The sequence below is a fragment of the Callospermophilus lateralis genome, chromosome 3 (genome assembly GCF_048772815.1).
Source record: "Callospermophilus lateralis isolate mCalLat2 chromosome 3, mCalLat2.hap1, whole genome shotgun sequence".
NCBI lineage: Eukaryota > Metazoa > Chordata > Mammalia > Rodentia > Sciuridae > Callospermophilus > Callospermophilus lateralis.
In genome coordinates this window covers 28,222,731-28,245,970 of record NC_135307.1, presented here as the reverse complement: position 1 = coordinate 28,245,970, position 23,240 = coordinate 28,222,731, and the positions used below count along the sequence as shown (strand labels likewise).

Below are 23,240 nucleotides of genomic sequence, written 5' to 3'. Positions count from 1 at the left end.
TTGTGACTTTTGTTTTATTCGAAGCATTTGAGAAAAACTGCAGAGTAGCCTCTATACCTGCCCTGAATTTTTCTTCTCTGGTCACCAATCATAGTAGCCATGGGGAGGAGGATTTGCGACCTCCCTTATGGTTGGCAGTGAGAAGTTAGCAATGGTTGGCCCTGATGCTGTGTTTCTCTCTTCCTCCTTCAGGTCTGAATGCTGGTGCTTTCTACGCCTTGTCCACGCTGCTGAATCGCATGGTGATCCTGCACTACCCGGTGAGGCACTTCCCTGAGCATGTTGGGCCTGGGGATGGTAGGATTTCCAAGTCTGTCCCTGCAGAGGCTGGGGCAGTGCTTAACTCTTGACTCTAGGCAGCCCCGTATGGGGTCTGCTAATGGGATTTGAAGAGATACGGCCCCAGGTCTCGACCCTGGCTTTGAAAGTTCTAAGATATGTGATGGTGTGACAAGCTAGTGAGCATCTTTGAACTCTTCTTTTTTCTGCACAAGAAGCATAATTCTTGTAAGATTATTTTTAGGATTAGAGAGTAATAATATTTGTGTATGAACATATATGTGTATATATATTCATATCATATTTGTTACATATAATATATGTAAAGTCTATATCATGTCACCTGGCAACACAGTAAAAATACACACTTGCACATAAAATGTTTAATTTGTAATATATGGGCAAGGTTTAATTTTAAGCTCTTAGTTGCTCAACTGAAACTAATTTTTAAATGCTTCCAAAAACAGTGAGGGCTAGTTGTTGGGAAAGAGATACTGAGTGTCCCAGAGTTAGGGACACCAAGGTTCAAGTTCAATCCTCCCTCTCTTTGTGTGTGTGTGTGTGTGTGTGTAGTACTGGGGATTGAACCCTGTGCTTTGCTTATGCAAGACAAGTGCTCTTGTCAAGTGCTCTGAACTACATCCTCAGTCCTTTTTGAATTTATTATTTTGAGGTGGGGTCAAAATAATAAATTCAAAAATTTATTGAATTTTTGAATTTATTATTTTTCAAATTCCTTCGGTTCTCACCTAAGTTGCTAAGGCAGCCTCAATCTTGCTATCCTTCTGCCTCAGTCTCCCAAGTTGCTGGGATTACCAGCATATACCACCATGCCCAGCATCCACTATAGTAGCCGGGGTTATATTGTTAGGAAGAACAAGTATTCTAGGATTCCTCTCCCAGATCATCTTCTTACAAGGTCTTTTGACCTGATACTTTATGATTATTGGCTGGACCAGAGCCCGAATTGCTTGACTTCACCCTCTTGTTCCATAATGACTGCACATTGTCATGTATCTTGTGTCTTATCCTATCACTGGGTGATCTTTGGGGTTTCCCCAGGGTGAAGAAGTGAATGCTGGAAGAATCGGCCTGACCATTGTCATTGCAGGGATGCTGGGGGCTGTGATCTCAGGCATTTGGCTGGATAAGTCCAAAACCTACAAGTAAGTGACTTTTCCTCTGAGCCTGAAAATTGGGGACCCATCTTTTGAAAAGACCACCTTCATTGGCAACAGAAGGTTTGGGTGTGGCAGCTTGGGAGTCTGAGGGGGTCCAGAAGACAGAAACACATCTTCTCTGAGCTTTAGTTTACTCATTTACAAAGTGAGGGCTACCATATCCACCCTGGGGGTATCTCAGAAGGGTGAGAGAGGGCAGACAGGAAGGCTAGCCGCCACCTCTGATCCCCACATAACTCCGAGGAAGGGGCAGATAAAGGACAAATGAAAATGTATAGGAAAAAAATCTCAGCAGTTGGAAAGTTTATGGATCCTCCAAAGAGTGGAGAGAAAGAGATGATTTCACCACCGTGCTCCCACAACTCAGCTCTTTATGGATCCCGGGAGGTTCACCAAGGTGCTCTGTGTGCACTCCAGTTTGCAGAGAATATAGTCTTGCAGTTGTTTATACCTTGCCCGTAAATGTCTTGAGGTGCTTTGGACCTGAATGTCTAGTGTCTTTCTGAGAGCTCAGAGCTGTCCTTAAAGGCTTAAATTGTGCCTTGCAGATTCCTGGCCCCACCCTGTGGATGCCTTACAGTAGAGGAACCTGCATTTATAAAAAGCAGAAGCAAGCTGGGTGTCCCAGTTTAATGGGACAAAGTACTCCTGGCAGCAGACAGCAGCCCGATTTCTTCCTCCTCCTCCTCCTCCTCCTCCTCCTCCTCCTCCTCCTCCTCCTCCTCCTCCTCCTCCTCTTCCTTCTCCTCCTTCTTCTTTTTTCCTGTGCTGGGGGTGGACCAGGGCCTCAGGCATGGTAGGCAAGCCCTCTACCACCGAGCCCCACCCCCAGCCCCTTCTTCCCATCTTGTTGGGGCTTTTCAGTGCTCCCATGCATTGGGTGCTCAGTAACCACTGCTGGTGGGCAGCTGCCAGGGTGCCTTGTGCCAGGGTGGGGCATTCAGCTTTCTCAAATCCTCCAAGTTTCCAGGGTCTGGAGGCGACAGACAGTGGCAGACCTGTTTTCTGCCCCACAAACCCGCTTCTATGAGGCTCTGGTCAGACCAGGTCCCGCTCTGGCTGCCCTAGTCAAAGGCCAATTGAGGTCACTCCTGGGGATGTGGCTGCCTGGCTCACCCTGACGAGGAGCCTGGCTCTGCTTAATTACCGCTGGTGGAACTTGGCTGCCGTCTCGTCTCTGCCATCTGTTAGTTGCTTGATTCTTCTAAGAGCAAGAGCAGAGAGGACAGGCCATCCCCAAGCCAGAGAACCGCAGTGTCCCTTCTTCTAGGGCTTGCTCTGTATCAGGAGCAGTGGGAGCGGGATGGAATGCTGCTGGGTCTGGGGTGTGGGCAGCCAGAGGATCTGGATGAATCAGACAGTATGATGAAAGGACTGGGGAGGAGGGACACTTTCTCAACCTTCTTTGGAAATCAGTCATTGCCAGCTCCTAGTGTCATTTGATGTCTAAATCCAGCGGTCAGCCTGAGACCTTCTTTGCCCTCTTTTACTACCCAGGCAGAAAAAAAAAAAAAAAAAAAAAAAAACAGCCCTTGGTGGCTAAGGGACTCTGTGTCCCTGTCATTTCGGTGCCGGTTTTCTTCTCAAAGGTTCCACTTTGGTTTGGAGGCTGGACATTGGGTAATGAGGCCCATTTATCTTAGGCTGTGCCTACAAATAATCTTTCTAAACTGGTCAGTGGTTTAAGATGAATCTGTGATTGAACAAACATAGCCAAATAAGAAACAAACAAATAAAAAGTTGGGTATCTGGAGAATTCGTGGAGTCACCGAGAAAGAGTGGTATCCATGAAGCTGCTTTCTGCGGAGGGGGTGGGCTCAGAAGAAGGGGAGCAGGGTGAAGGGAGAATGAGGCTCCTTGACCTCAGGAGGTGCTTTGAAGCACCAGGCTGAAGCGGCATCCTTTGGAGGCTCTGGTCTCCATCTTTTCCAAAGATGCAACTACATAGTAGATTATTACTCCTGCTAGTAGCAGTAGAAAGTGCTAACATTTAAAATCCAGCTTTGAGTTCAAATCCCAGCTCTGCATTTACTCAACCCATGCTTTGGACAAGTAACTTGAGTAATTTCTTTCCCCCTTGGTACAATGAGGGATTGTCATACATTTCATGCAGGATTTTTGTAAGGGTTGAGTTGAAAGTGTTTTGCAGAATCTGATACCCAATAAATGTAGGTATTAGTTCGACATTCCATAAAATGCCTGCTGGTGCCCCAACATGACTCTGACTCCAGGAGAAACATGTGACGGCTGTAAGTGCTCATCCTCTGGGCTCTGATGTTCCTGGCATGAAGTCAGAAATGGTGTGGAGCTTGAGCCCTGCAGGAAGCAGTACAGGGAGAGGAGTGGGGTCTCCTGGAAGGGTCCGCCACAGCATAGTCCTAGGTAATGGACACAGAGAGAGAAGGGCATGAAGGGGCACATCAGATCTTGCTGTGGATATTTTCTGAGGGGATCTATAAAGGGAAAGGTAACGGGTGGGTGAGGGAGAATGCTCTCTCTGAATTCCACTGTCTACAACAGAAGAGTTCAGATTCAACAGGAAAAGCTCTGCAGGGCTGTGTCAGTGGCAACAGGAAGAGCTTCCTGATGACAGAGGGTCTGAAAGTCAGATCACTGCCCAGCATTGCCATGGGGGTCTTGGGGTAAAGCTAAAAAGCAGCTTTCGGGATGGTCCTGAGGATCACGGTCACCTGACTGTGGCTGGTATTTGATGCATGTTTCTTTCTTTCTTTTTCTTTTTCTGGTGAGAAGTAGTGAGGAAAAGGGCTGTGCTCTTGCTGCCTCAGAGTAGGAAATGACAAGCTGAGGAACAGCTTGCTGAGAGCCTTCTGTGGGAAGAGAGCAGCCTACTGCACGGCGGCTTCATACTTGCCCGGTTTTACCCTTTGTAGCATCGACCGTGATGTGACTAAATAATTACTTATGTGATGTTTGGTTCCATGCTCATCGGCCTCATGGACAGAAAGTTTTATGAAAGTAGTTGTCCCGGATCACAGCACGGAGCTTGACGTACAGCAGAGGTACCCAACAGATACTCGTGGAATGATCCATCCTGCTAAAGCTGGAAGAAAGTGACTCGGTTCTTTGCTTCTGTTCAAAGGGAGACAACCCTGGTGGTGTACATCATGACTCTGGTGGGCATGGTGGTGTACACGTTCACCTTGAGCCTGGGACACCTGTGGGTAGTGTTCCTCACAGCTGGCACCCTGGGGTAAGTTTCACCATCCCTTGGAAAACACCACCCCATACCTCCTAGAGCTGCAAAGGTCCTAGGGTGCTAGTTGACAGGGCCCCCTTTGCTGCCTTCTCTGTGACTTCAGAAGATATCCAGTGCTCTTGGAAATACGTAGCACTCCAGGTAGCCTGTCTGTCCTCTTGGGATGGAGTGAAGCATGAAATATGCCCTTTAATACCTCTGGGGTCCTAGGAAGGAAATGTCTACAGTCTCTATTAGCTTTGCCTGGGACGACATGGGGTCACTGGGCATGGAATCAGCAACTCTGGGTCTGGGTCTCAGTTCTGCGAGGACCATCTGTTAGATCTCACTTATCAGTTTTGACCTTCAGTGTCCTCATCTATAAATAAAGATGGGTGTGGCCTGCCTCCTGGAGTTGTTGGCAGGATTGAGAGAGAATGGATATGAAAATAAGAAGTGTAGTGCAGATATAGGGAATGAGAATTGGAAATTTCTAGGCTTGTTGTATGCAAAAAATATTGATTAGTACCTTTACACAGGGCCCGTGTTCAGTCATACCTCCTGGCTCTTTTCCTCCGGGCAGCATGTGTGTGTATGATGCATTTGAGACAGAGACATCTCTGCCCTCAGTCCATCTCAGCTGCCACTCTCTGGAGGAACATAAAGAGGACTCTGAGTGCCTTCTCCCAGATCCCAGAAAGCCATGGAGAAGCCCCACTTCCAACACAGAGCGTGTGTGCCCAGGACAGGGTCTCCCAGTCAAAGTGAAACAAACCAGGCCTCCTTGCCCTTCTGTAAATGCTGACCCTGTCCTCGGTGGCTAAACAGAGAAGCAGCCTGGGACACTACAGGCCTGCTGAGCATAAGGCACGTGTAGGGACTTCTCGGTCTATAGGGATGTCCCTTTCTGTCGGGGGGATGGCCAGATCACCCAAGAGCCTGGGCTGTCTTGATGGGAAGGACAAAGCGGAAGAGGGTATCTAAGGGTCGATGTGGGTGCCCTGTCCTTGTTCTGGGGGTTCTCCATCACCCGTTCTCTGATCTGCTCTCCAGCTTCTTTATGACCGGCTATCTCCCGCTGGGGTTCGAGTTCGCCGTGGAGCTCACGTATCCGGAATCGGAGGGCATGTCATCGGGCCTCCTCAACGTGTCTGCACAGGTTGAGCTCCTGTTCCCCCTTTGTTCCCTGCCTGCCTGTGTTGACATTATAGCACGGCAGCTCAGGTCCCTAAAATGGGCTAGTTGGCAGGGCCCTCGTTTCCAATCTTCCTTATGCTTTTCCAGGTATTTGGGATTATCTTCACCATCTCCCAGGGTCAGATCATTGACAGCTATGGAACCATGCCTGGGAACATCTTCCTGTGTGTGTTCCTCTCCCTGGGAGCAGCCCTCACTGGTGAGTTTGGGTCTGAGGGCAAGATGAGGTTCAGGCTGTTTTGGGGGCCAGGCCATTAGCAATTTGGGACCCCAGTGTCTTGGCTGATTGTGCAGATGGGGAATATGCATGCAGGGGCACAGGTGGGAGGGCTTGTTAGGAAGCTGTGTGGGAGGCAATGACATGTTTTGCTGGAATGATCATGAACTTTGGAGCTAGACGACCCATGTTTAAATCTCAGACTGACACTGACATTTCTTCTGCCGACTTTGGGCAAGTAGAGCAACCCCTAGGAGCCTCGGTTTCCTAACCTGTACATGCAGGATTGTTGTGATTAGAGCAATATGTGTCCCTGACATATCGGTGGCGTTTAAGTGAAGGCCAGTGTCATTGTGGACTTCTTTCTACCTCTCAGGGACAGCAGTGATCCTTGGGGCTTCTTGGCATTAGCTGATAGTTCCCCTTGCTCCCTCGAGGATCTGAAGTAGTTTGGGATACCTGTGATCCTGGCAAAAATGAGGGTTCCCTCTGAGAAAAATGACCACTAATCTCCATGTCTTGTCACTCTTTATTTTTTTTTCCACTTCAGCATTCATTAGGGCGGACCTCCGGAGGCAGAAGGCAAACAAAGAAGTTCCTGAGACTGTGAGTATGTGGGAGCTTTTTTCAGACAGAGATATGGGTTCTGAGCTTGTGATCCAGACATGGCCGCATAGCGGGGCCCAGGGAAGCTCCCAGAGGGAGCATCTCAAAGGTGTCCTCATTTTGTGTCCTGGCATTGCTTTTCTGCTGTTGTTTCCGGGGCCCTTGGGCTTCCTACCCTTCTCCTGACTCCTTTGCTGTGGCTCCCAGAGCATGTCACTGTGGTCACAGTTCCTGAGCAGCGCCCACCCCTCGGATCCTGAGCCAAGTCCCTGGCTCTGCTGCTGTCAGCCTGGGGTCAGTGACTAGGGAGGGAAAGTGGAGCCTGGCATGGCAGTGTGTGCCCTAAGGCAGGGGCACTCCTGGCATGTGACAGCCCTTAGGCAGGGCCATGGGGATGGAGCCAGTAGGTTGCCATTAAGGCTCTGTAAGGGACAAGTCAGGAAGCAGGAGCTGGTGGTGGTGGAAAGGAGAGGACCAGGAGAATGATCTAGAACAGAAAAGTGTTTCCTACCTGTTCTAATCAGCTGGGAGCCACTTTAAACCAAAATGTTAGGTCTCAAATCTGAGCAAGTTTGAAAGAAATTTCAAATACGAGGAAGAATAAAAGTAGTATATTTCTTAAAAAAAAACAAAACCAACCTATTACAGAGGTAGCATAAAAAAAGGGAAAAAAATTTAAAATCACCCTATAATTCCATCATAGAGAGATGAGATGCTCTTATTGTTTGTATTTATTTCATGTCTGTATCCACATATGTGTGTGTGTATTTATACAAATATATGTAATTTTTTCACTTTTAAAACAGGAACAAAATCTATCCTCTTTTCTACTTCCTGTAAACACTCTCAGGCTACTAGTCTTCTACAACATATGTTTAATGATTGCACAGTGTGCTGTGTATGGATAAGCCATGATTGTTTAGCAGTGTTCCTGTCTGCACATTAATATTTTTTGAATCATTGCTATAAACACTATTCTAATTAACATGTTGGAAACTGAATCTTTGTGCATGTTATTTTTTATTATGTTTTCCTTTTGCGGTGCTGGGGATTGAACCTGGAGCCTCATGCATGGCAGGCAAATGCTGTACCACTGAGCTACATCACCAGCCTGCATGTGTTTTTTGGTACCAGAGATTGAACCCAGGGGCGCTTAACCACTGAGCCACATCCCCAGTCCTTTTTTGATGGGGCAGGGGTACCAGGGATTGAACTCAGGGGTACTTGACCACTGAGCCACATCCTAGCCCTATTTTGTATTTTATTTAGACACAGGGTCTCACTGAGTTGCTTAGGACCTCACTTTTGCTGAGGCTGGCTTTGAACTCTCAATCCTCCTGCCTCAGCCTCCTGAGCTGCTGGGATTACAGATGTGTACCACCATGCCCAGCACATCCCTAGCTCTTTTTGAATTTTTATTTTGAGACATGGTCTCGCTAGGTTGCTTACAGTCTTGCTAAATTGCTGAGGCTGACTTTGAACCTATGATCCTCTTGCCTCAGCTACTTGAACCACTGGGATTACAGGCATGTGCCACTGTGCCCAGCTCTGCATGTTCTTATGTGTATGGTATTTCCTTGGGAGATGGATCAGTGGTCATTCACATATTTAAGATTTTATATGTGTTGCTAAATTGTTCTCTAGAAAGGTACTGTCAATACTACCAATGTATATTGCTATAGCAATGTAGAGGAGTGCCAATACTGAGCATTTGCTATTTTGAAATATCTTTGCCAATTTTCTAGCACCAAAATGGTTTTCTGCAAGAGATGTTTTTAGCATGTTAGCATATGTGTTGGCAGATAGATGAGAATCTTCAGTACTTTACTGTTTGTCTTCTGATGTCACATTTCTAAAGTTGACAGGCAGAGTTGGGCACAGTAGGGCACACTTGTAATCCCAGCTACTTGGGAGCTACTTGGATTGTTTTTTAACAATCATCTTCTGTTTTTATGAACAGTTTTCACTATGGAATGTGATATATTGTGTTGACATGAAATTTTGTTGCTTTTTAAAAAAGTATGTGTTTATGTTGGCTGTGATATAGGCAAACAAGGAGAAATTAGAAATAACCTAAGACTCAACCTCCCAGAGGTACCTTAGGAGCATTTTAGTCAGTTTCCATGCCGTCATCTGTGGGTCTGCTGGTATGTTTCCTTTACTGCTCTGTTTCTTTGCAGTACATAGCTTGACAGACTCCACATATTTATACGTGATCACAACTTCATCTCTCTCAAGTGTGTGTGTGTATATATATATATATATTTCCATCTTGTTTACTATTTCATTGTTCCAATATTGTACTCTTCTTGCAGCCAGATCCTTGTACATGTGGCCCAGGTTTGTTAATCAAGGTTGGAGTTCTTGGCTCAGTCTTCTTGAGTAGGGGAAGAAACATGGGGTAGGAACAGGAGCCCTAAGTTCTGGTAGTGATGCACAATTATCTTGTGTTGCTGGATACATGATGCTGTATCTGGATCTCACCAGCGTTTATGACTGCTCAGTATGAAGGGGAGATCAGAGTCAGGCTGGTACTAACACGAGCAAGGAAGCCATGGCTGTCACTGTCATTGTACACCCCATGGTGATCTGTGTAATTTAGACACCTGCAGATATGTGTTGTCAGATCTAGCCACATCTGTTCTCTCTATATACATCAGTGAGATGTATAGTTTAGGTAACAAGTGATAGAACCAGTGATTATCTTCTTGGTTTGGGCTTCCATTTTTCTTCCATCACATAGCCAATAGCTGTTCTTCTGTCTCTACTTTTTCTGGTTGTAATTCCAAGGTGATGGACGTGGAAGGCACAGGTGTGTGTGTATGTGTGCATGTGCATGTGTATCAGAGAGAGAGAAGTGGTTGATGGACTGACTTGAGTTGGACTTTGCCTGAATGAAGGCTTCTCAAGCCTGGATGAGCTGGTGCAAAAGGCCAGCAAGAGCAAGAATGGGAAGGGTTGATTCCTACCGCAGTGGTCCTTGCTGTGTACTGGCCCTGAGACACTCTTGGGGAAGAAAGCGCCATTTGCTCAATTGATCCTGGCCCAGCCCCTCTTTTGGGCTTTGAGTGTGTAGTGCTATGTCTGTGCCCAAGGCTTTAATGACAACAGGCAAAGCACTTTTTTTTAGAATACCAGACAAATGCCCAAGCTGGCATTTTGAACCCCACGGGATGATTTCCAGGCCATCTTTAATTCCATATCTAGGTACCAAGCATAGCCCAGAAGACTCCTCCCCATAAATGACCCTGCGCTCTTCCTCCTCAATAAAACCAAGACCAAATTTCTTGGAAGTCTTTTTTCTTAGGCACAAGATATAAATACACAGCCATCGAGTTTATCTGTGCAGTTAGGCATGCTGCCTTTTAAAATATTTTCTTTTTGTGCCATCTACTCTACATACATTGTAATGATGCCCCTCATCCTGGGGGCTGCCTCCAAATAGGGATGGTTGGAAATTCTAAGGCAATTGCAGACCTGGTGCTTTGGATAGCTAATTTTTGGAGTGAGAAAGTGCTTTTGGCTGTCAGAATGGGGAGAGAAAGTTCACTTTCTCTGCTCCAGTCTCGAGAGTGAGTCTATGGTCCATGGTGGTTGTGGTGGTTGTGGGCCCGGGTGTGTTTGGGCAGCGTTTTTAGTGGGGGCTGGTTGCTTGTTTTCTTGATCCCTTTGTTGGCTGTAGGGGATGCACCAAGTGGCCTCTGGCTCTTGGACTTTCACTGATTAGTCACTTCCGGGTGGAGTCCTGTGCCTTTTACCCACAGGGCTGCGTGCTTGCTTTGCCTTGTAGAAAGTCCAGGAGGAGGAGAACAATACCAGCAAGGCGCCCACCATCCTGTCGGAGGATCATCTCTGAGAGAGAGAGAGGTGGCAGCCACTCAGGGATCACGAACACCCCACCTCTTCCTTCAGCTCAGCTCTCACTGCCAGCACAAAGTCTTCACTGGAGAAGCTTGTGGAGGGAATCAGTTGGAATATTTGCGCCTTACATGTAAGGCGGCACCTCTGCCTTCTGAGCCCACTCAAGAGCCCGAATGCTTTAGTTGGGGGAAAGTGTACCTTTCACCAAATGCACACTGGATTCCCATCCCCCCTCCTTTTAGGTCCTGGGTGCTGGTGCTGGGTGGGAGGGACTGATGGAGGGTATTGGACTCTGGCTTTCCCTCATCACCTTCATGGAGAATGCTTGCAAAATTATCACAGAAGAAAGCTTATTCAGGATATTAACTTTTTCTAGTGTCTTAAGACCCTCACGTGAAGCCCAGTTTTTGCTAAGGAGGGGCAAGTTGCTCTGACTGAGGGTCATTCCCGGGTCTCAGATGGACCACTCAAGTTCCCTGAAAGGGCAGCACCGTGTGGACAACCTTGGTCAGGGAAGCTCTGTTAGGACTCTTGGCCTCAGGTCTCCTGGCCTAGTGTTGGGATTTATCTCCAAACCCTCTTTCCTAAGACCTTATCAGACCAAACATCAATAAACTGGACAGAAACTTTGTCACTTTGTCATGGACACAAAAGAGAAAGTGATTTGGGAGGGCTGATTCCCTGGGTGTGACAGTGCTCGGGCTGCCCTCTGAGTGGGTTTGTAGGGACCCACCTGTGGTAACTCTAGAACTTTGAGTTGGGATGGGAAAGAGGTTTTTCCTCCAAAAGAAGGGCTCATGCAAGGACTTGCGGGTGTCACCGGCCACCCAGTTACCTTCATCTGGATATCACACTCAGACATTAGCCCAAGTGCCTGTTTTATCCTGAGGGAGGGCAATCATGGCAGCTGATTCTAACCTTTACTGAAAACTAATCTTGATCCTTCCACTCCAACAAATCCAAAGCTGACTCTAAGAGATGACAGGGAAGAAGGAAAGGTGCTTCTCGAAGCTGGCATTGAGCTGCTGGAATGACACATTTCCCGCCTCAGATGGGGATAGGTTTGCATACCAACCCCTCCCCCACCTCCTGTAATAATGTTTATCAGTCTAAATTTAAAGGGTGTCCCTTCAAGTCAATTCAAGCCGACCTCTCTCCTGCCTGCCCTCTCTCTCCTGCTATCTGGCTCTCTCATGGACTTCAGTGGTGTCTTCTGAAAATAAGAGAAATTTTGGTAATTTCTCCTGTGCCTTTCACAGCTGTAACCATGGCCACTGTGCTCTTTTGCTGTGGTCACTGCCCTGGACTTTGTATGTCAGAGCAGCCGGGGCTGGCTGAAGTGCTGGGGTGCTTGGGCTACTGCCAGAGGGGAGCCAGACGTGTGTGTGTGTGTGTGTGTGTGTGCGCACAGATTTAAGCAATAGGAGAAACACACTGCCTATGTAATAAAAAGTTCACACTTTTGACAGAGGGAGGGTTGGGGTGAAAGGGAGATGTGGCTTTTGACAGGAGGAATATGTGTATTCTTTAACCCCTCAAAATGTATTAACGTGTTTACTGAATCCATTGCTGTATTTTTGAAAAAAAAAACACATTTGTATTTCCTGTAATTTCAGATGTTTTAAAGCAATAAAGGATTCTCACATGATCTGTCCGGTCATTTGCTGGGGCAGAGAAGGCTTTGGGGAGTCTCCATGAGGTTGTCACACATCAGAGCCCGAGGTGGGAAAGGTGCAGGGGTCAGGGAGGAGGCTGGAGGAGGAGTATCTGGGACCTCTCTTGACCCGGGTGCTATTATCCTGGTGGCTTTTTAAAAGACTATGAAGGTCCCTGTCAGCCTCCATGGGACACTGCAACTCAACAGCCAGCATGACCCTGACCTCTTTCCTCCTGTGTATATGCTGGAATGTGACCGTTGGTGAGACAGCTCACTGTTGTTCCTGGCTCTGCCTCAAAGGATCGCTGAAGTGTTTGTTCTCAGTCACCCCAGCCACACACCAGCTTGCCCTGGCCGGAGTCCACAGCTGGGGCCTAGCATCTGTCCTTCTGCTCTTCTCCTTTTCTTTTGAGCTGGGCTGCTTACTGCCACTCCTCGCCCAGTTGTGCTCCTTTCCCTTACAACTGTTACTTGGAGATGGCTGCTGCTCTCAGTTTTCTGTACATTTTGTTCCCTAGACATTTGCGCTGTACTTCCGGCACTGTGGCACCCCATTATTAGCAATTCTTGGCTAGAAAGACAGCATTACGATTCTACTTTAAATGATCTGGGAAGGAACTCAAGTTGGCGTTGTTAAGAAATCTCCTATTCATAGTGCCTTCTAAACTGTCTACCCGCACCATCTCTTTAGTATCTTACCTTTACATGAATCACATTTCTATGACAGAGGACCCAACTCATTCATTCATTCTTAGTTGGTCTCCAGGCAGGTCTACACTGGAATGCTAACTCTAGGACTGCTGCTTCTCTTGCTGTCTCCGTACAATAGTGGATAAGGAAGAGTTCTTACCACACATCTCTTTTTTCTACATTTGGTGTCCTGGAGATGTGACGCCTGGAATTACTGCGCCCCCTTTTGGCACCATAAAGGAAGCCAGCCTGGGGAGGAAGGAAGAGCAGCTCGGCAGAACTGAGAAGAACAGAGAAATGGAGCTAGAGTCTTTTTTTTTTTTTTCCCTTCAGTATATGGAGTTTTATGTAGCTAGAGTCTTGATCAAGCTATTCCTGAAGCTTATAATCCCAGTCAGTCAGGTTAACTTTACGTTTAAGCTAGTTGAAGGTAGGTTTTGTTCCTTCCACTTAAAGAGCCGACAGAGAATTCCCAAAGTATTTAGGTAGAAACATCGAACATCCTTCTTACTCCTACAAGCCTCCCTTTCTGATCTATCCTGCTGTCATGACACTGATCTTACTTGTTGAACAAGACTGTCCCTGCCTACCTGCCCCCTCTACCCTGCTTTGTATCTGAAGACATCTGATTCCTGAGCATTCAACTCTGAGATGAAACCCCCACCTCGGGAAGACCTTTCTGGTGATCGAGATCCTCCCACGTCCACCACCTCCACCCCTTCTTGAAGAAAACAGCTTGTCTTCTCTGGCATTCTTCTGTCGGTAGTTCTGCCTTCCTGGCCTGGCTTGGCTACAACATGAGGCTCATGGGAGCAGAGGCATTGCCATCTTGTCATTTCTGTTTCCTGTGTGTCTGGCATGGAAAAGTACTCAATCAATATTTGTTGAAATATCTAGTGGCCTTTCTGGCATACACAGCGTGTGGGTGGCCCAGCCAGTGGAGGCTCACCAGGTGGTGTGGAGGGCCACTATCTACTCTGGTACATCACCCTCGGGATCTAGCTGGTTCCTTTTCATGGTCATCCAGCTATTTTTTCCGTGGTGCCTAATCCTACTTTGTTTCTGTGTTTTCAGTTATCTGTTTCTTCTTTAGGAAGATCAAGAAAGGGAAGAAAGGGTCCTGAGGTTGAAATATGAACTTAGAATCATATTTTAATTTTTTTGGCAGTGTTGGGGATAGAACCCAGGGCCTCATGCATGCTAGGCAAGGGCTCTGCCACTGAGCCACAATCTCAGCCCTGTGAACAGAGAATCTTGAAGATCCACGAAGAGGAAGATCTGACCTCAGAAATACAAGAGATCTGAGCAAATGACAATAAGGAGCTGGAGGCCCCCAGTATAACTTGGGACACAAGCTGTGGTGCTCTCGGCCAGAGTACGAGAACTGATCAAAGCAGAGGGTTTTAGTATTTATTACAAAATTCATTACACAAATACAGCTGACCAGAAGGTCTAAAAACAGCCCAGACTCTTCCAACCCTCACCCACCTGTAGTAAAAGAAGAGCCACAGTCCTGCTCACACAGAAGAAGAACTGCCTGTCCTTGGCGGGTTCAGAGTTGAGAGTCTAGCAGCAGAGAGGAGCCCAGTGTGTGGACAGCTCCTTGAAGCAGCCCTTGGTCACAGCTGCGCGGGGTGGGCAGCAGCTTCAGGTTTCACAGTTCTCACATCCCCACCACGAGCCAAACCGAGGAATGGAAATAAAAAGGGCAAAAAAATAAAAAAAGCAGAACAAAAGCAGAAGGCTGGAAGAAGGAGCCTACAGGGGGCTGCAGGTGGGGAGGACACATGGCAGGGGCTTTTAAGGGGCAGGTGATTTCTTGACTTGGGTGGCTTATTTGAATGTTGACTTTAAAATTATTCTTTAAATTGTACATACATGTCGTACACTTCCCTGTGTGCATGTTATGTCTTAAATGTTTTTAAATGCCAAAAAAAAAAAAAGCAAAACCTCAACAACTTAAAAGGCCAAAAGTGAGTAAAGGGGCTGAGGATGAAGCCCCAAAGAAGAAATTAAAGAGCAGAGAATGAAGGGGAGACAGAGAGGTGGGAGGTGGCGCCGTCCCAGAGGTGGCGATGTGGCCTCAGTTCCTCTTCTTCTGTCTGGATGCTGGCTCTGCTTCTAGGTACTGGAGCCCGACTAGCATACCCAGGATGGAGAAACCTTGAACACAGAGACAGGTGAGTGGGGACGTAAACATGGGGCCTTCTTACCATGCACCTGTCCCCTGCAGCAGCCGGGGTGATGGGACAGTTGCTGAGGGAGGCCTGGGGGGTGGGGGGCTTACTTGCCACCATCAGTGGGGCCAGGACACCAATTGTGGGTGCAGCAGTTCCAAATACAAACAACTCAGAGAGGAAGTGCCCCAGGGCGAGGAGGAAGGTCCAGAGTGTGATGTGGTAGAGGCTACAAGAGAGCAGACAGAAATGGGAACGGACATTACTGCTTGTTTGGTGCAGCATGGCAGGAAGTATTAGTCAGACTTGATACACAATCATGTGACTACGGCTGAGAAAGGGTGCGTGTTCCTGAGAAATACCTGGCTGCATGATCACCTCAATTTGTTCTCACCTAGGATAAAACGAAAGGCTTTGAAACTAAAGGTAGCTCTGTGGCTCATCTGGGAGGAGAATGGTCCAAGCACTCAGAGTGAGTCCCCAAGTCATAGCAAGGTAGAGAAACCGGCTACAGTGAGGCAGACCCTGGATTATGGCAACCCTAGGCCGTGCGTACCACTGTGAACCATCACATCTACATAGTCTGCTTGTCCAATTTGGCAGACCGCCTAGTCTAAGCCCACCTGGTAGGTGTCTGGCCCTGTGCCGGTCAGGGTTTAAAAGATAGATGACACAGAATGAATGTCTAGAATTGAGAGGAAGGAGTAAGACATCTTGGGGCTTTTAGATTCATTTGCAGCCAGTTGTTTGGTGTCTTGGCCTACAGAAGTGGTTAGAGGGAGGACTCAAGGACCCCTTGGGGTAAGAGCTTGTTCTTCAGTTTTGACTCCAAGATGAAGAAGAGACAGGCAACTGGCTGATGAACCTCTTGGATTGCTGATATTCTTTTTTGAAGTATGAAATTCAGGAAAAAATTAGGAAATACTTCAAATATATTAAAAAGATGGTAGCATGTTATAATGAACCCCAGTGCAACTAACTAATATGCAGTTCTATCAAATCTTAACATTTGAACATTTTTGTTTCAGATACTTTTTTCCTTATGAAATATTATATCTAACAGTTATAGCATTCTGTGCACCCTTATCCTATCCTGATCCTGTTGTCCTCCCTCTCCCTCCCCCAGAAGTAGTCAATATCTTAAATCTGGTTTTTATCATCCTGGTACATGCTTTTATATATTAATAGACATGTACGCATGTGTGTTGATTTTGAGTCTCCAGTGAGAGAGGAAACAGTAACAGTCGCACGTCGGAAATGCATGGATCAAAGTCCTAGGCTAGAAAGGACCAGAAATAGCAAGTCAGCATTCGCAGCTGTCCCGTGCTGGGAAAATGGGAGAGGTGCCTGGGGAACAGAGGTAAGGACAAGTAAGACTTATCTCTGCTTACTCTATGAGCCCAGAAACAGAAGTTGATCTCTTTTCCTATCACCAATTCTTCATCATGGTAAAGGTCGTCTTCTTCTTCTTCTTTTTTTTTTTTTTTTTTTTGATTTTGTACTTGGAATTGAACCCAGGGGTGCTTTACCACTGAGCTACATTCCTAGCCGTTTTTAAAATTTTGAGACGATGACCCAAGTTGCTGAGATTACAGGTATGCGCCACCACACCCAGCTATAATAAAGGTCTTTAAAATGATTATTCAATCCTCCCTCCCTGTCACCCTGAGAAGTAGAACAGCTATCTGTTATCATTTTATAGATGAAGAGACCAAGGTGCAGAGAAAAGTAAATAATGGACTTGTTTCTGTAAAGCTAATTACCAACAAAATCGAGACCAGAATACATTTTCTTATTTTCATTCTTGGTCCTGGGACGTTTCCACTAAACCATACTGCTTCCAAAAATATGTGTCAATCTGGGACAAGTAAACCACAGTTTCAAGTTAAAAAAAAAAAAAAAATTAAAGTTGGAGAGCTTAAATCCCTTGATTCAAATCCCACTTGAGTCAGTCTTCCTCAGTTTAAATTAATTGGGTCTCTAATATTCAGATCTGCAAAATCAGGAATGAGAATCCAGGGCTGTTAGGAGGAGACTTAATCAAGGTCATGTACATGAAAATTCCTGGCATAATTAGGGGATTCAAAAAATATTACTGCCTTCTCTCTTCCCAGATGCTGAGAGCTTGGATATGACAAAAATATTTGCGAGTGAGGCTGTTTTGACAGCCTCACCCAGAGAACTGAGCACAGGTTTCCACCTAGCTTGGGATGATTATTGCTGAGGAAAGCTTGAGCCCCCTCCAGTGGCTAGAGCGGGATATGGCATTGTCTAGACAGGAGGCTAGGCCTGCCTGAGATTGTTTTGCACCTTGTCTTGGTCCCCCCACAGAGGCAGCAAGGGGATTCTCCCCCACCCTCACCTACTGACTCTGTAAAAGCACGTCAGTTTACTTTGTGGTTCCTCTTTTTTCATACATCAAGATTTCTGATCATTCCTGCTGCTTAAAGAGGAAAGTTATGTGTGGGTGGTTACTCTAAAAAGATCATATCGTGGCTCAGTGGCAGCGCATTTGCCTGCCATGCACCAGGTCTTGGGTCTGATCTACAGCACTGCAAAATAAATCAAGATGACAATAACAACAAACGGAAGCTAAAAGAGCACATCATTCTACGTCTTTAGCAGAAGAAAGGCAGATTCTTTAGTAAAGGAATGGAGGGATATGATGCAGACCACTAGATAACAACACTGCCAGTCTGCTATGTCAGTTCCAAAGATTTTTCAGATATTAAAGAAGACTTGTTAGGCCTATTATGTTCTTGGATGGACCCTACTGGCCTTTTATTAGCAACACTCTGAGCTAATGTAGTAAAAGGATTAACAGGTCTCAACAGAGAGGGCAACATGCCTAGCATCTGATTTTCAACAAAAGGATGCTAAAGTTCTTCCTTCCCTTACATACGTCTTGTTGTGGATGTCAATGGCACAGAGGCAGCGAATCACCGATGACAACAGGGTCCAGATCCCAAAGGTCCGAGCTTGGAGGCCATTTACTGTGTAGTAGAAAAAAACAAGAGTGTTGAGAAGGGAGGTGCCTTCCACACTCTGGATATTCACTGGAGATAGCTGAGCTTCACCTCCCTGTGGCTGGGCAGAGTGGAGGCTCTGGTGTCATACCTGGGGACTAGAAGTAAGGGAAGGAAGGAATTCCAGAATGAGGACTGCTGAGATCCTCTTCAGAGGATCTACAGTTAGAAGGGGAATTGCCAAGAATGGATACCCAACAAAAAACCCACTTAGGCAAATAACTCTTAGATACAGCACTTTTTGTCTTCTCTGCCTGGAAGCCCAGAAAGACTGGGCCAGGACAGGTTTTAGGGAATGCTGTGAGATGGGTCTGTTAAAACGAGATGCCTGGGACCTAGACCCACAGACTTTAAGACTGATCCAGGGAGAGATCTCAGAGATACTGGCACCAATCTAGATACCTAAAAGACACAGTGAGACCTAAACCCTTGGATCTCTTTCTGAACCCAGATCTATGTTGTTTGAACAAAGCCCAAACCAGGCTGGTTTTCTGTGTATTTGGTAGTGAAATAAAGTGCTATTTCTTTGGGCTTGCTGGGGGCACTCTGTTTTGAATGGCTTCATTCTGGCACTGAGGCATTAAATACCCTTCCCTCAAAGTATGGTCATATTCCCCCATAACGTTGTTTCTTGACCCGGGCTGCTTATTACAATCAACGGAGGGAATTTTATAAAGTTACTGAGGGCCAGGTGGCAGATCAATTACACCAAACACTCTAGAGGTGGGCGCTGGCTTAGGTATTTTCTAGAAACTCCCTGCTCGGGTGACAAATGTAGGGCCACTAATTTAAGGCATCCAGTGGCTTGGAAATGCCAAACAGTGAAGGCAAGATACTTCCTTTGCTGGTTTATCCCTTCCTGAGCAAGAGAAATTTCAAGGGACAAGACTGATGACTGAAAGATATCTTCATGTTAATTGGGCTTCAGGGATTTTCTAGCCTTTGGAAAGGTTCATGGCTTTACCAAATTCACAGCATTGAGCACCTTTAGTTGGTAGTAAGAAAAAGTTCCATACGACAACCAAATATCTAGCATTAGCCCTAGAGGGCTACCTTTTTTCTTTTTGTTTCAGCGTCTCAATACACACTAGGCAAGTGCTTTACCATTGAGCTACATCCTCAGCCCAAGAACTACATCCTTTTGTAAATAATTTGATAGCTTTTCCAAAGAGAAGACTGAGGAAATTTTGCTCTCATTTGTAAGAGACTTAAGTGGAATGCTTCAGTAGGCCTAACCAGACTAGGACCAGGTAAAATTCAATGGGACAATCCAGAGCATGGCTACCATTAGGAGAATACCACAGAAGCCCCCAAATCCTTGGACGCAGGCAGCTTCCACCCCTTCTCCTGACATATATGTTCTGCTCAGCTGTACAGCAAGTCATATGACCTCTGCGCTTCTCAGTCTCAACTTTAAAATCAAAGTGCTAGACCAGATGACCTCTAAAATCCTGGGCATCTATATAGGCTTCCATGAGGCAGCCCTGAAAGGTGAAAACCCAGAATTTTCCTGCTTTCCTTTGCAGGTTCTTTACTCCTAATATATTTGAGCTTTGTTCAAAATGATCCTTAGCCTATTTAATTTCATTTTATACCTAGATGTGGCAGAAAGATGAGCTAGGTCAGAGCAGGAATCTGGGTTAGCTGTTAGTGTGACACAGAACTGACAGCTGCTGTGAAATAATGCTATAGCTCCAAGTACCCCACACACCCACGTGGTGAAGTACAAGCTATAGTGTAAAAATGCTCTCTGCAGAGAGGCTCGGGACTGGGGAGAGCCACTATTCTGAAATTTCATTCTGGAAGACCACTTTGAAGGGATCTGGGGAATCTGTTCAGGAACTACGTCACTGCCTGGGAAGACCCTGGATAGTACTGTCCACCTTTAACATGGAACACGGACCAGGTGATTTCTGAAGAGGGCTCTGGGATTCTGAAGCTTCTTGATGTCTTTTGAGTGGAGCATCCCAGAGTCACCAAGCAACTCTATTCTCTCACTTTCTCTAATAAACCTTTTTGTACACCCTAATTGCCCAGGGAAGTATAAAAGGAACAAAAAGGTATCCAGGGAAGCTTGGGGAGAAAGGGTCAAGTGCTTTCTAGGGTTTGTTTACTCTAATGGCTACCAAAGCATCAGAAATACCTGGAGGATTTCAGAAACTGGATTCCTGAGCTTCTCCCAGGCTCATTAATTAGATTTGGAGAGAGAAATAGGTGCCTGGATTTGTTTTGAAGTTTCCCGGGTTGTTCTGATGTACAGCCTGCCTTGGGAACCAAAGCTAGATCACTCCCACATAGGATGCAGTTTTTTGAGTTCTTACCGAGGTTTGGCTTGCCAGTGTAGAGCTTTTCATAGAGAAAGGTGTGGTCCCGGAAGCTCTGGAGTGTGTTTCCCATGGCTATGATGGATACTATAACCAGCCAGCTTCGCAACACATTCAGGAAACGGCTCATGACTCCCTTAGACCAGAGGAGGTGTTCTGCCTTGGAAACAAGGGCAAAGGACAAGAGGCAATGAGGGTCAGTCTACTTTATCCATAGCCCTCTCACCTCTGTGGTTAGCTTGTATCCCACTCATGAAAGTTGTTCAGAGCTTAGTTGACCAATCACTTCACAAATTCCTCTCCAAGTTCTTTCTATCCGTTCGCCCCTGGTTTTCCTAACACACTACTCTTACTTCACAGGGTTAGCCTGATATCTGTGTATATTTACCCTAAATCAAAGTGACAAAGGTTCCATAATACAATGGGTGGACATGACCAATTTGCCAGGATAAAATGGAGAGAAAAGGAGGTATAAAATCATTATTATTATGTTATTATATTATTATAAAGTAACAGAATGGATCTCTGTGTGAGGCTTATGGAAACTGGTCCCAATACTTAGTCACACTAAGAGTGGCGAATGAACTATATACTTTTCAATAAGTGACATAGTACTTATCTTTGTCTAAGTAATTTCTCCAAAATATAGGATTACCCTAAATCAGAACTTCTTTCTCTTAGCTGGAATCAGTACTTCTATATCTTTACTTTTTCATATCATTCCTTTATCATGCAAGTGGCTTAAAAGTGATTGATTTTAAGTCCACTACAGACACCTGCCTGGATATTGTTGACAGATTCTTTGAAGCCTATAAAACCCTTATACAATTGAGTGGAACCTGTGGTATAATGGCACTATTTATATCATTAGGTTTTTCTCACTGTGGTTTCCAGATATACCATGCTTCATAAACTAGGACAATTTAAAAGTTAAAGAAAAAAAAAAAAAAACTGCTGTGACTTTATAGAGAAAGAAACAGCAATCTTGGTACTGGGTTGTAAGAAAATTTACAATAGTCATCAATTATTGGGCACTTGTGCCATGCACTGTGCCAAGAACTTAACATATATCATCTCATTTAATCCTTACAACAAGGTAGACAGATACTATTTTTATTTCCATTTTATACATGAGAGTTGGAAGATAAGTGACTTGCTTGGGGTTATACAGCTAACATGTGGCAGGGAGATCTGTTAGACTTTGTTGCTAAACTATCTCACTGAGAATATTTTGATGATGTTTCTGTTTTTGATGAAGACAAACATACCATATCCATTTCTGTCTTCAAGTATATTTAAAGCTTAGACCAAATTTTTAAATCTTAGACCAACCTTTGTTGAATAGTGATTTCAATCAGTTTGACTTAAAGGCATCCCAGATAAAGAAGTTCTAAAAAAAAAAAAAAAAAGTTCTAACAAAGAACAGCTTCTTCCCATATTCATTATTATCTTTTGGTCCAAGTTTTCTCTGTTGTCTGGTTAACTTCTTGGGCCTGAAGTGACAATAAAATATTGGGCTTCCTTTGACACTTTGGCACTAGAGTTTCAGTACAGTTCCATGCTACTCAGCTGAGTTAGGTTATTTAAGTCAGCAACTGCCTGAGACAGTGTGATTTCTTTCTTGATTTCTCCAATCAAGAAAGAGCTCTAGAGAAGAAAAAGTGAATTGATGAGCTCCTCAGGGAAATGTGTGTTACAAAGGAGGACTCTGTCCAAATTCTGAGTGCATAGGTGTCTATTGGACATCACTGACATTTACAACCTGGGCCATGAATCACCTATTCTTTTTATTTCCTCACCCCCTCTCAATTAGAGCTTCATGTCTCTTGCCAGGGTTAGAAAAGTTGCATGGATGCCCTCATGCCACGCCCTTTCAGCAGAACTTATGACTCCCATTTCATAAATCTTAGAAATCCCAGTAGATAGCTGAAGACAAGAACCTGACCATTTCTGAATTGCTCCACCAATTCCTCAATCCCATTTCCCTAAAGCTTTAGGGTCTTATCAGAGTATATAACATTTATCTTCAATTCTTCCCCGGCCCAGTACAGCATAGGTGTTAAAAGTTAAGAGTCAGGAGAGAGGAATTCCTATTTTAACCCTACCATTCAGTAGCTATGGGGCCCTGGGCAAGTCATTTATACTCTGCAACTCGGTTTCCTCATCTGCAAAAGGGAGATACAGATATATGCCTCAAGGGTTATAGAAATTACATGAGAAAAAGTGAAGGCTCCTTGCACAGTGCTAAGTTCACAGAGGCTTCTCATTCATTCATCCATTCCTTCATTTTCCCAATTTACTCCATGTTCCTGACTCTCCCTTGTCATCTTCTCTGGAACCCCTTTCCCCCAAAGGTACCTCCCTGGCAACCTCTATTATCCCAGGCTCTCCAAATCCTCCCAATCAGATGCCACACTGACACCTTCAAGCTCCTTCTCCAAGTTCTCCTACCTGGCGATCGGACCCCCAGCACCACAGAACCAGCAGCAAATAAGCTCCCCCAGGACTGCTCCAGCCGCAAGTCCACCTGAGCCATTTGTCCCCGCCCCTGTCCTCAGCCGGGCTTCAGGATTGGGTCGTTCCGGTCAGCCCTCTTTTTGATTGGCTGTTCCCGATACGCTGGAGCAGGAGATAGGGAGTGAACCCCTTCGCTGCCAATCAGCGGTAGCCGCTACCTAAGCTTCTCCTCTGGTACGCCGCTCACTCAGTAAACCCTCCTGTTGAACGTGGCGGAATTATGGATTTGGAATCAACCTTTTAGGGGCGGAGAAAATAAGAGTGGAAAATAGGAGCCAAGACATCCTTCTTTCGGCAGCAGGGCTCAGCGCC

General features: G+C 45.7%; 2 protein-coding genes across 4 annotated transcripts in view; one reads left to right on the top strand and one right to left on the bottom strand.

The window, feature by feature from the left end:
• The window catches only part of Flvcr2 (FLVCR choline and putative heme transporter 2), a 59,261-nt gene extending 47,206 nt beyond the window's left edge, over positions 1 to 12,055 (top strand). Inside the window, exons 4-10 of the mRNA XM_076848079.2 lie at positions 193 to 260; positions 1,342 to 1,445; positions 4,561 to 4,671; positions 5,710 to 5,815; positions 5,941 to 6,052; positions 6,621 to 6,676; positions 10,467 to 12,055. Coding sequence (XP_076704194.2) covers positions 193 to 260; positions 1,342 to 1,445; positions 4,561 to 4,671; positions 5,710 to 5,815; positions 5,941 to 6,052; positions 6,621 to 6,676; positions 10,467 to 10,532 — 623 coding nt within the window. The 3' untranslated portion in view covers positions 10,533 to 12,055. The remainder of the gene's footprint in view (positions 1 to 192; positions 261 to 1,341; positions 1,446 to 4,560; positions 4,672 to 5,709; positions 5,816 to 5,940; positions 6,053 to 6,620; positions 6,677 to 10,466) is intronic.
• A 2,226-nt stretch (positions 12,056 to 14,281) lies between these two features.
• Positions 14,282 to 23,199, bottom strand: Erg28 (ergosterol biosynthesis 28 homolog). 3 transcript variants are annotated; one of them, XM_076848077.2, is made up of 5 exons: positions 22,863 to 23,199; positions 20,409 to 20,567; positions 17,964 to 18,054; positions 15,172 to 15,290; positions 14,282 to 15,047 (listed from the first exon to the last, which is right to left on the bottom strand). In XM_076848077.2, the coding sequence occupies exons 1-5, from the start codon at positions 22,945 to 22,947 to the stop codon at positions 14,968 to 14,970; spliced, it is 534 nt and encodes a 177-aa protein (XP_076704192.1). In that variant the 5' UTR covers positions 22,948 to 23,199; the 3' UTR covers positions 14,282 to 14,967. The 3 variants fall into 3 exon arrangements, with proteins under 3 accessions (XP_076704192.1, XP_076704193.1, XP_076965131.1); XM_076848078.2 differs by having other exon boundaries at positions 20,409 to 20,571; positions 22,863 to 22,941; XM_077109016.1 differs by lacking the exon at positions 22,863 to 23,199 and adding an exon at positions 21,744 to 21,779 and having other exon boundaries at positions 20,409 to 20,571.
• Positions 23,200 to 23,240: the final 41 nt, after the last annotated feature.